We start from the raw sequence: 11,163 nt of genomic DNA, 5'->3' as shown, positions 1-11,163 counted from the left end.
GACCAGTGTGAATCCCTCCTGAGGACAGTGCCCCATGATTAACTCACTGAGCCCTAGCCCCACCTAGTTTCCTCCTAAACACTGTATCCCTGGAGACCAAGCTTACAGCATTTGGATGTCTGGGGCGGGGGGGGGACACAGAAAAACCACATTCAAACCTCAGCATACTTTATACAAAGGTTAACACATAATATATCATGGACTTGAACATGAAATGTGACACTATGAACCTTTTAAGAAAAAGTAGGAGAAAATCTTCAGAGTACAGGGCTAGGCAAATAGTTCTTAGACTGGATGATAAAAGTGTGATCTACAGAAGAAAACACTGATAAATTTGACTTCATCAAAATTTAAAAACCCCTGCTAAGGGGATGAAAAGAGAAACTACAGATTGGGAAAAAAATAGTTGTAAACCCAAAATCCAAAAAAGAACTAGTATCTAAAATATATAAAGAACTCTCAAATCTTGACAGTGAAAAAAAACAAAACAAACAACAACAACAAAAAACAACAATACTCTGAGCAGCCATTGAAGGGGAAGGAACTGCTGATGAAGGGGAAGGAACTGCTGATGAAGGGGAAGGAACTGCTGATGAAGGGGAAGGAACTGCTGATGAAAGGGAAGGAACTGCTGGTGTGTGTGCATGTGTGTGTGTGTGTGTGTGTGTGTACAAGGAGGTGGGGGCAGTCAAGTTAGAGTCCCAACTCCTTGGACTCCATTTGCTATTCTTTTCTTTCTCCCCCACATCTATCTGGTGGTAGTGGGTGTTTAAATTTGCATTTCTTTTCATTCATTTCCAAATCTTTTAAAATTTCAGGGTTCAGAGGTAGTGAGAAAAGCAGGAAAGGGGAAAGGAGGAGAGTAGGAGCAGAAGAGCAGGAGGAGGACGTGGAGGTGAAGAAGAGGATTATCATGGAGTTAAGGAACTGAGCTCCAGAGTTAGTTCTTGTGTATCAATGGGGAAACTGAAGGCCTAAATGACACTTTTAAAGAACTAGAGTATCTGAGTATGGCTAATGTGGAATTAAATTCATTGGCCCAACTTCCCAGCTTAAACAAACTTGGAAAGTTGGAACTTAGTGACAATATAATTTCTGGTGGCTTGGAAGTCCTGGCAGAAAAATATCCAAATCTTACCTACCTCAATCTGCGTGGAAACAAAATCAAAGATCTCAGGACGGTAGAAGTGCTGCAAAATTTTAAAAATTTGAAAAGTCTTGACTTGTTTAACTGTGAGATCCCAAATCTGGAAGATGACAGAGAAATTATTTTTGAATTGCTGCAACAAATCACATACTTAGATGGATTTGATCAGGAGGATAATGAAGCACCTGACTCTGAAGAGGAAGAAGAGGAGGATGGAAATGAAGATGATGGAGATGAAGTGAAAGATGAAGCTGGTCCACCTGAAGGATATGAGAAGAGAAGGAGGAAGGAGGAGGAGGAGAAGAAGGAGGAGGAGGAGGAGGAGGAGGAGGAGGAGGAGGAGGAGGAGGAGAAGGAGGAGGAGGAGGAGGAGGAGGAGAGGAGGAGGAGGAGGAGGAGGAGGGAGATGAAACAGGGTCAGAATTGGGAGAGGGAGAAGAAGAAGTGGGCCTTTCTTACTTGATGAAAGGAGAAATTCAGGATGAAGATGATGATGATGTGGAAGAAGGGGAAGAGGAGGAGGAAGAGGAAGAAGGTCTCAATGGGGGCAGAAGAGGAAGGAGATGCTGATGATGATGGAGAGGAAGACGATGACCAGGTCATTCTAAGAGCAGATTCCCCAGTGTTCCTGGGTGTGCAGTTGAGTGGCCACATCTTTTGTTTTTTCTTGTTCAATAGCTGTCCTTACAGAAGGTTATATGTAACTTATTAGAGAAAAGACTGCTTTTACTATTTTTGCCTTATCATTCCAGTAAAGACTTATTAGTCTGTTAATGATCATGTTGTATGTAGAGAAAAAATTTCATTGACACTCCCCCCATTAAGACATTCTCCAGCAATTATATTTAGAAGCTTAATTTTTCTAATTCAAGTGCAAGTTCGTTGTATTAGTGATTTTTAGTCTGTAATTAAAACACAATTGCTTTTACACAGGTGAAATTTGGTGCTTTTCATTCATAAGATTTTAAAGCTATTTATAAATTAACTGAAATTACAGTCATCTGTAATATGAAATGACAGTAGTCTCTTGAATAAGTTGATTATTTTTTTTCTTAGAGATGATCCAGGGATCTTTATTTTGAAGGCATTGACTTTTTTTTTTAATAGCTAAGGATATTCAGGTGTTTTTTTTCCCCATGAATTACGTTGGAAAGTAGAAGCAGAATAATAAAGGTTCTTATTTATCAATATAGTTTGTGGATTAGGGGGAGGTTCTAGTCAGTAATATAATTCATGGATTTTGTGGTGATTGATAAGATTTTATTTTTTGAAGGAAAAATTGCCTGTACTAAGTGAGACACACAGGTGAGCCCTCTCTTTAGGCTGCAGATCATGACATGCCAATGGTGGTTTATTTTGTTTTGTTTTAGGTATGCATTTTTTTCTCCTCTCATCAATTTCTTTATGATCACCATCCCTTCTTGTTGACTCCCCTCTCTCTATCCCAAAAGAAAGCTGGGAACTTCTGGATACCCAGAAAATCTTTAGTCTTATACCTCAACCACCTTTTCAGATCTGTCTGGGTTTTAAACAGAGTGTAAAAAAGTGAGAATTTTCTGAGATACAAATATTGTTATTGATATACAATTTTAGGCAGCAAGCTCTGCTTATTGTAAATCTTTCTGACAACACATAAGACCATATAAGTAGGATGAAGAAAGTAAAGAAGCAGTGGAGGGTTTTTGAAGCAGCATCAGTGTTCATTACCTGTTGATAATTAATGAGACATTTAAGTCAGTTTTTAAGTTGGCATCCCAAATTACTTGGATACCAACCCTGTGAAGTATTTATATTTTTTCTGAGTAGAACCTTTAGTTGTTCCTTTAGTTTTAAAGCATTACCAGATGTAGCATTTTACTGGAATATTGTAAGCAGTTGGAAAAATATTTGGGATTAAATATTAAAATTAAGATTTCTTTTCAAGTGAATGACCATTAAAATAGAAGAATATTTGGGGTAAGTATGTGTGTGTGTGCTTACTTACATGGTTACTAAATAAATTATAATGAATAGACAAGTACATCTCCATTTTTGTCATGGAGGCTCCAAGTTCACGGTAATTGCTTTAGTCATCTTGACTATCTAAAATTTTTTTCCTTTGTTTTGAATATTTGTAAGGTTTTTAAAAGTTAGTATCAGTAAACTAATTGAAGCTATTCTACTGGGACACATTGGAATTACTGAGTGTAGTACTTCTGCTGCTTGTTTTTTTGTTTTGTTTTGTTTTTAGTTTAAAATGTATGGCTTGGCATTTTAAAGGTTATTTGTGGAGAAACTAAAACAGCTGCACAACAACTGACTGAAATAAAACACTTGGAATAAATTTAGTAGGGGGATCATAAAGTACAAAATATTAACATTTTTCTCCTAATTTTTAACAATTGATATGCCCTGCTTTAGTCTCTAAGAATTCTCATTACATCCTATGCCAGATTATAAAATACTTATTTTTAAAATGAAATCTCGATATTGACTTTCTTATCAATCATCTTATTGTGCCATCAAAATTAGAGTTCTTTGGTTTGAAAACAACACATAGTGAACCTCCAGATAACTTCTAAGAACTTATTTAGCTTTGTGGGTGGTATTTTCATGCAAATAAGTAAGGGGGGTGCTTTATATCTTGTAGAAGTTTGGGGTCCTATTTTAATGCTCTTTGTATTGCAGTATGTATATAATGTGTTAAGTTCTTTAAGAATCTCTCCTTAAACTATGAGGTGAATACTTTTGTGCAACTGTGTTTTCGAATAAAGCCATGATAGTGTTAAAAACAAAAATAAAAACAAAATGGGCAAAAGATATGAAAAGATGCATTAGTAAAGAAGATGTGCAAACCTCACATAAGCATTTGAAAGATGTCCAAAGTCATTAGCCATGGGTGAAATGAAAATTAAAACCACAATGAGATATCACTGCACACCTACCACAATGGCCACTGTTAAACAAAAATACTGACTATATCAGGTGCTGATGAGCATATGGACAAACTAGACCCTCACACTGGTGGAAATGTTAAACAGTACAGGAAATGTGGGAAAACAATTGGGCTGTTTCTTTTAATGCTAAACATGTCACTACTATATGACTCAGCAATTGCATTCTGAGATATTTATCTCATAGAAATGAAGAACTATTTCACACAAAACCTTATACTTCATTGCTTATAGCAGCTTTATTTTTTTCTTTGTAAAAGTCAAAAAAATGGAAACAACACAGATGTTCTTCAATAGGTAGATGGTTAAATAAATTGATGCATCTATATCATGGAAGTCTGCTCCCCAGTTAAAAATAACAAATGTCTTCTTGAAAAGTCCTTCTTTTGCTGTCGTGAAATATACATAACTTAACATTTGCCACTTTAACCATTTTTAAATGTACAGTTCAGTGGCACTAAGTATATTCACACTGTTGAGCAACCATCACCAACATCCATCTCTAGAACATCTTCATCTTCATAAGTTAAAACCTGTCAGCCAGACACAGTGGTTCACACCTGTAATCCCAGTGGCTTGGGAGGCTGAGGCAGGAGGATTGCGAGTTCAAAGCCAGTCTGGGCAATTTAGTGACGCCCTAAGCAACTCAGTCTCTAAATAAAATATAAGAAAGTGCTGAGGATGTGGCTCAGTGGTTAAGCACCTCTGGGTTCAATCCCTGGTAGCCACACCCCCCTCAAAAAAAGAAAGAAAGAAAGAAAGAAAGAAAGAAAGAAAGAAAGAAAGAAAGAAAGAAAGAAAGAAAGAAAACCTGCCCTCATTGACTAAGAACTCTCCATTCTCCTTCTCCCAGCCCCTGACAACCACCATTTCTACTTTCTGTCCTAGGAATCTGACCACTCTAAGGATGTCATATAAGTGGAATCATACAATACTTGTCCTTTCATGTCTGGTTTCTTTCCCTTACCACAATGTCTTCAAGATACATCCATGCTATAGTATGTGTCAGAATTTCAGTTTTCTTTAAGGCTGAATAATATTCCCTTGTACAGATACCACTTTTTTTCTCTTAATCTGTTTATTAATGGACATTGGGGTTGTTCCCATCAGTAATACACAAGGGGGTCCAGTTTCTCCACGTCCTTGCCAGTTTCTCCACGTCCCCACACATTACTATAATTATAACAGTAGATGGCCTAATGAGTGTGGTAGTATCTTACCATGGTTTCAAGTTGTATTTTTCTAATGATTAGTGATGTTGAAATCATCTTTTCATGCACTTATTGGTTATTTGTGTATCTTCTTTGGGTAGTTCCTTATTAGTGTATAGAAATGCAACTGATTTTTGTGTGTTGATTTTGTGTCCTGCAACTTTGCTGAATTTATTAGATCTGCTGTGTGTGTGTGTGTGTGTGTGTGTGTGTGTGTGTGTGTAATCTTTAGGGATCTCCACAGACAAGAACATGTCATATGCAAACAGATTTTTCTTTATCTCTTCCTTTTCAATTTGGATGCTTATTTATATTTTTTTTCTTTCCACATTTTCAGGCAAGTATATAAAACTTATGTAATGACACACAGATTTGTGGTTGCCAGGGCTTAGGTGAAGAGGAAAGGAGGGTGGTGAGTGTGCCTAGAAAAGAGGAACAGCAAGGATCCTGTGGTGAGGGAACTTCTGCATCTTGACTATACCACTGTCAATCCCCCAACTGGCACATTATGCAATCATTTTGCAAGATGTTACCATTTATATGCAGTTCCCACACTTGCATATAGGCAGTTCTTGCTCTTATATGCAGTTCTCACAACTACAATTGTCTGAAAAAGTGGAAATTCAGTTTAAAACACTGGACTTTGGATTATTCATGTTTTTCTTTTAAAATTTTTTGAATTAATTTTATTGGTGTATTACAATTAGACACAATAGTGGGGTTCATTGTGTCATTTTGTCTATGCACATCATTTGGTCAATTTCATTCCTCAGTACCTCTCCTTTCCCTCCCTCCATCCCTCCCCTCGGTTCCCTTCCTCTATTATAAATCTACATTCCTTTCTAATTTCATGAGATCCCCCACTATTTTCTTTCTAGCTTCCCCCATATAAGAAAAAAAATATACAACCCTTGACTTTCTGAGATGATTCACTCTATTTGTCTAAATTTTTTAAAAATTTTATTTTATTTTATCTAAGACTATTGTAGGTGAACTGAAAATTTTAAGAAAAGGTGATTGACCCCCTCTGCGTAGGTGGCTTAGCTGCTCTGCCTCAGACTAGTGCTCAATGACGGGAAATGAGTGGCAGCTTGGGAGTGGGGGTAGGACAGAGGTAAAGGGGTTGCTGGGAACTGGCTTCTGGCTACCTGACCTCAGGAGAGGAAGAGAAATGGGTCTGGGGCTGGGTTGGTTTAGCTATCTTCCTCATTCTCCTGGGATTTTAAATATACCCCCCCCCCCACACACACACACACACACCTCCTTAGGAGAGGACAACAGGTGCCCTGGACAGAATCTGGGTCCCATACTTCTAATTCCTGCTCAGCACCTAGTTATTTAGCTGCTCATAACTCTGATCCCTTCATCAAAGTTTCCTCCATGATTGCCTGCTGTGCAGGAATGTTGTGGGCATTAAAAGCTATGTGCCTGGCTCCCTAAAACCTCCAGCTCAATAAACTTGTGCAAGGTTCCTGCTCTGCAAGGCAAAGGTGGGGACCCTGGAGGTTCATTTGGTCAAAATTATGCATACTGGATTTTTTCTTTAATAACTTTACTGGCTGTGGAAATCACACTTACCTGAAAGGTTGGAAGGGCATTATACCAACATTTTCTTTCAATGCTTCTTTTGCTTGACGTCCAAAAATATTCTTGGAAGGCACTGAAGCAGTTCTGTCCCTTGTATTCTTATCTTCATTCCCAATTTTCTGTGAGACTACAAATAAATTAGTTTCCCTCTCTGGGCTTCCCTATCTCTTGTTGGCTAAACTGCCTTTCAACTACAGACATTAAACTGATCCCAGTAAATTCATTTCATGAGCTCAAGATAAGTCTAGGGAATTCTTGGCAAACACTGGCTTTTCTGCTAGACAGAGTGTGGGAACTTGGGGCTGAACTCCGACGCCAGAGGGAACTAACTGGCTTCCCAGAAATGTGCATTTTCAAGTGAACATTTTCTACTTTCCCATTCTTTCTCCATCATGAAGCCCCTTAGAAATCTGAAGAACTTATTCCCATTTCACCCTTGTCGTGATTTTTTCCCCATTATCCCCAGAGAGAGTCCTTAGGCCTTTAAGTTTCTCCCTACTACACCTTTGTCCACTCTGTGCCTTTTGTCAGAAATGCCTCTCTGTGTACCACGATCCTTTTCATTTTCTTGAGCACAGTCTACAGGATAGAATTAAGCCTTCCTCCTCTGGAGGCTGATGGGCTGGTCACTGAAATGGTAAAGTGCTTTCATAGAAACCAAATATAGTATGTGCTGGGTTCAAGGTAGCCTGGTCTGTGGCTGTCTTTGCTGCTCAGTTGCTATTGAATCTGAGACATCTCTGTGCCTTACTTTCCTCATCTGTAAGATGGGATCAATAATTGTGAATTTCTCAAAGGTCTGTCGCGGATAATTATTTGGGACAATATAGTGAAAGTATGGCAGCCTTCCCCCTTTTGTCTGCCACTACTCATTTGTAAATCCCGTGGGGTGGGGGGTGGGGGGTAGAGAACATTGGGAGTAGCAGGTGGTCAGTGATTTACTAAAACCCCTCTTGCCTCATACATAACTGATAGTGAATCACCTGAGAGAAATTCAGGCAGCATTTCAAAAACACCAGGAAAGGCTCAGAGCCTGGTGGGGAACCCGGGAGCCCAGTTACTCTTGTTGCTCTGGTTGAGCCTGGCCAGCGTCACGTGGGCAGAATCACCTAGAGAAAGTAGGTGAATGAAAAATACTGGATCTCTCAGTCCAGAGGTGGTGTACCAAAGGGCTCTTGGCAGAAGCCCCGGTTGCAACTTCAAGAGAGTGGGCTCAGATGTCACACACACTTGGCTGGGGACAGCCTTCTAGCTGAGCTGGGCCAGGGTGAACACAGTCCCAGTCCTAGCTGGGCCTTCAGGTCCTGATCTCAGGTGTAGGTGGAGACTGCAGCTGCAGCTCCTCAAGGACCCCTCCCACGTCCACAGAAGATGTCCTTGCTCAGCGTGAAGCTCTGGAAGACCAAACCTTCGCACCCTGCCTCCCAGAGCTTCCCAGGTGGCCTGAGAACTGGCTCGGGGTCAGCAACTTTTCCAACTTTTCCCTTACAACTCAGCAAGAGAGGAGTCCTTGGAGGACTTGATCCTAGGGCTGCTGCGGCAGCGCGCAGGCAACGCCCCTCCTCCAGCCGCCACCTCGCCCCGCCCACTAGGCAGGTGTCTCTGGCTTAGCCGGGTGGTGGCTCTAGCAGCCGGTGGAGTCAAATCCTCCAAGCGCCGCCCGAGTTCCATATAGTCACGCTCACCGTGCAGCTCACGGAGGGGCTCATGAGGGACTTGCGCGTTCTTCCACCTGGATTTCCTCCCCAGTGCCCCGCACCCCGGTAGCATCTTCCCTTGGGTTCCACTTCCAGACCCAGCGGCATCCCCACCCCCAGTCGCGCCTCTTCAGCGATTCTCCTCCTTGCGCCTTCGTCCTTCGTCCCATTTCGCGCGGACCGCGGCCAACAGTCGCTTGGGTGGACCGCGTGCCACCCTCTGAGGGCCCTGCTAACCAGCAAAAAAAAAAAAAAAAAAAAAAAGGGAACCACAGATTTCGCCGCTCGATGACCTCAGCGGCAAGCGGGGAACTGGAAAGCTGTGTCCCTAGAAAGGGCCAGTCCCGGGAGGGAGAGGGGGCGTGGGTTTCCTGCCCCTTCCAGGGTCCAGGGGCGGCCCCGATTGACCCTGAAGTAGCCTGGCACTAGAGGACTGCAAAGTGAGCCCTTAGTGGTAGCTAAGGGTGAAGGGGACCAGGGGTTGGTTAGCGGGTGTGTGGGGGCTGCACAATGAAAAAACGCTACAGAGAAAATGATTTTAGAGGGATTTAAAGAAAGTTCCTATATATCTTTCCAGGTAGACATACAAAACACAATTCACATTTTAATCTATAAAGGAGGCCCACTTTTAATCTGCTGTTATTTTCCTGTGACGTCAGTAGTGTAAAGGCAGCGCTCTATACAGACACCCACCACCATCTCCATCAAAGGGAAGACCAACTTAGTAGTTGGGCTCAAAGCTTAGGTGAGACAAAGTTCATCCAGAATCCAGCTCCATATGCTTCCCTGGGAATCCACTTGACTATCTTTCCTCCCAAGGCAATTCATAGGCATGCTCATCGTTCATCTGCAGTCCAGGCATCACATCCTGGGTGTGTCCCTCTATTGTAGGTGGCATTATTATTATTATTGTAGGTGACCATTTTTGGTTAAGACTTAGCCTTTCATTAGCAAGAATTGCCACATTTACTTATTTCTCTTCCCCGTTGTTGATATGTAGCTTGTTTCCAAAATTTTACCATTATGCTGTTACAGAGAAAGCATGCTGGAAATCCTTGTCCAGGAGTACCATCACTCCTGTGAGGTTTGTATCAAACTTCACATCATTTTACTACTTTTCCAGGCATTGGTGTCTATCTTGTCTGAAAGGGAGAAGTTTCTGGGCAAAACTGCAATCACCAGGAAACAAACAGCTAGAACAGGCCATGTGCCTAGCCTAAAGCCATCCACTCAGGGCTGAGACGTTCTACTTGCTGGTGTGGAAAAGGCAGTTCCCATCCCCCAGCATTCCCAGCTTGTTTGCTTGTGGCATTCTGAGAGGGGCTTTTTGCACTTCCTTGACCCCTAACTGTGAGAGGAGGGATAATAGTTGCTTGGGGGAAATTCAGCTCTTAAACTCAGAGATCAGCTCATAGGGATGATTCTGAAGCCTCAAAAAAAAGATAGGCATGCTTGCTTTCTTTCAGCACCACCAAAGGTAGATTTTTCAAATGTTCACAGCAATTTTAAATAGTCTTAAACTGGAAGAAGCCAAACGTCCATGTATAGGAGAATTTATAGAAAAAGGAAATAAATTGTTCTGTTCCCACAATAGAATACTACATAATAATGAAAAAGAACAAAGCTACTGATTCATGTAACAACATGGATGAAGCTCATGGGTGTTGCCATAAGAAAGCAAACAGACACAAAAGAGGACATATTGCTGTTTTCCATCTAGTGAAGTAAGTAGACCCTTCTCAAAGGGATAAATACAAGTGGCAAAAAAATAAAAAAGGAAAAATGTTTAACATTTTTAACAGTCAGGAAAATGCAAAACTAAACTACAAATGAGATTTCATCTCACTCCATTTATTATTATTGTATCAAGAATACAATAATAATAAATGTGGGGAAAATAAACTCTTTTACACTGTTGGTGGGATTGTAAATTATGCAACCACTATGGAAAGCAGTAAGAAGAGTCCTCAGAAGACCAGTAATAATAACACCATATGAGATGTGAGTTGCTTTATCTGGTGTCTGAAAAGACTGCACCATTAACTTGATGGGTTCAATTCCAAAGTTCGTTTTTCTGTCTTGTTTCCTTTTAATTATCAAGATGAAAAAAGTATGTCAAAGAACTTTTTTCTTGTCTTCTTCAGTTTTTTCAAAGTGCATTTTAGTTGTTAGAATTTATTTTATTTATGGAGAAATTCAAATTTATAATGGTACATAACCAATGACGATTCTGAAAACATTTTAGGAAGAGTGATACCTTGAAATCTCAAACTTCTGAGATACGTAAAAATAGTTTTCCTTTTGTTCTGCTCTTAATTCATTTCCTTCAAGAACATGTCTCTGTTTTTTTCAGGATGGACAGGGCCCCGCTGTCATTCCCTAAGACTTTATCACATCATAGTTCTTTTCCTATTAGAGGCCAGCAGGAGTTCATCTGGGGGAGTGCATATCCAGGCAAAAAGAAATCAAGTAAATGTGATTGCTTCAAACTAAAGTAATTGTCTAAACCTGTCTGCATTCAAATTGTGTTTGATTAAATGGACTTTGAGTTCGAATGTGCTGGGTGCTGGTAATGCAAACGTGAGTTT

General features: G+C 40.6%; 1 protein-coding gene across 1 annotated transcript; it reads left to right on the top strand.

The window, feature by feature from the left end:
- The first annotated feature begins 1,010 nt into the window (after positions 1-1,010).
- On the top strand, positions 1,011-1,717 carry LOC144254002 (acidic leucine-rich nuclear phosphoprotein 32 family member E-like). The gene is made up of 2 exons (XM_077796800.1): positions 1,011-1,486; positions 1,552-1,717. Exons 1-2 carry the CDS (start codon positions 1,011-1,013, stop codon positions 1,715-1,717), a joined length of 642 nt encoding a protein of 213 aa, XP_077652926.1.
- Positions 1,718-11,163: the final 9,446 nt, after the last annotated feature.

The sequence above is a fragment of the Urocitellus parryii genome, chromosome 3 (assembly GCF_045843805.1).
Source record: "Urocitellus parryii isolate mUroPar1 chromosome 3, mUroPar1.hap1, whole genome shotgun sequence".
In the NCBI taxonomy this organism is placed as follows: Eukaryota; Metazoa; Chordata; class Mammalia; order Rodentia; family Sciuridae; genus Urocitellus; species Urocitellus parryii.
The sequence above is the reverse complement of the archived record's forward strand: the minus strand, read 5'-3'. Positions and strand labels throughout refer to the sequence as shown.

Coding starts and splice junctions, on each gene's coding strand:
- LOC144254002 (XM_077796800.1), top strand. CDS start 1,011: ATGGCTAATGTGGAATTAAATTCATTGGCCCAACTTCCCAGCTTAAAC. Junction 1,487..1,551: donor GAGGAGGAGGAGGAGGAGGA/GGAGGAGGAGGA, acceptor GGAGGAGGAGGG/AGATGAAACAGGGTCAGAAT.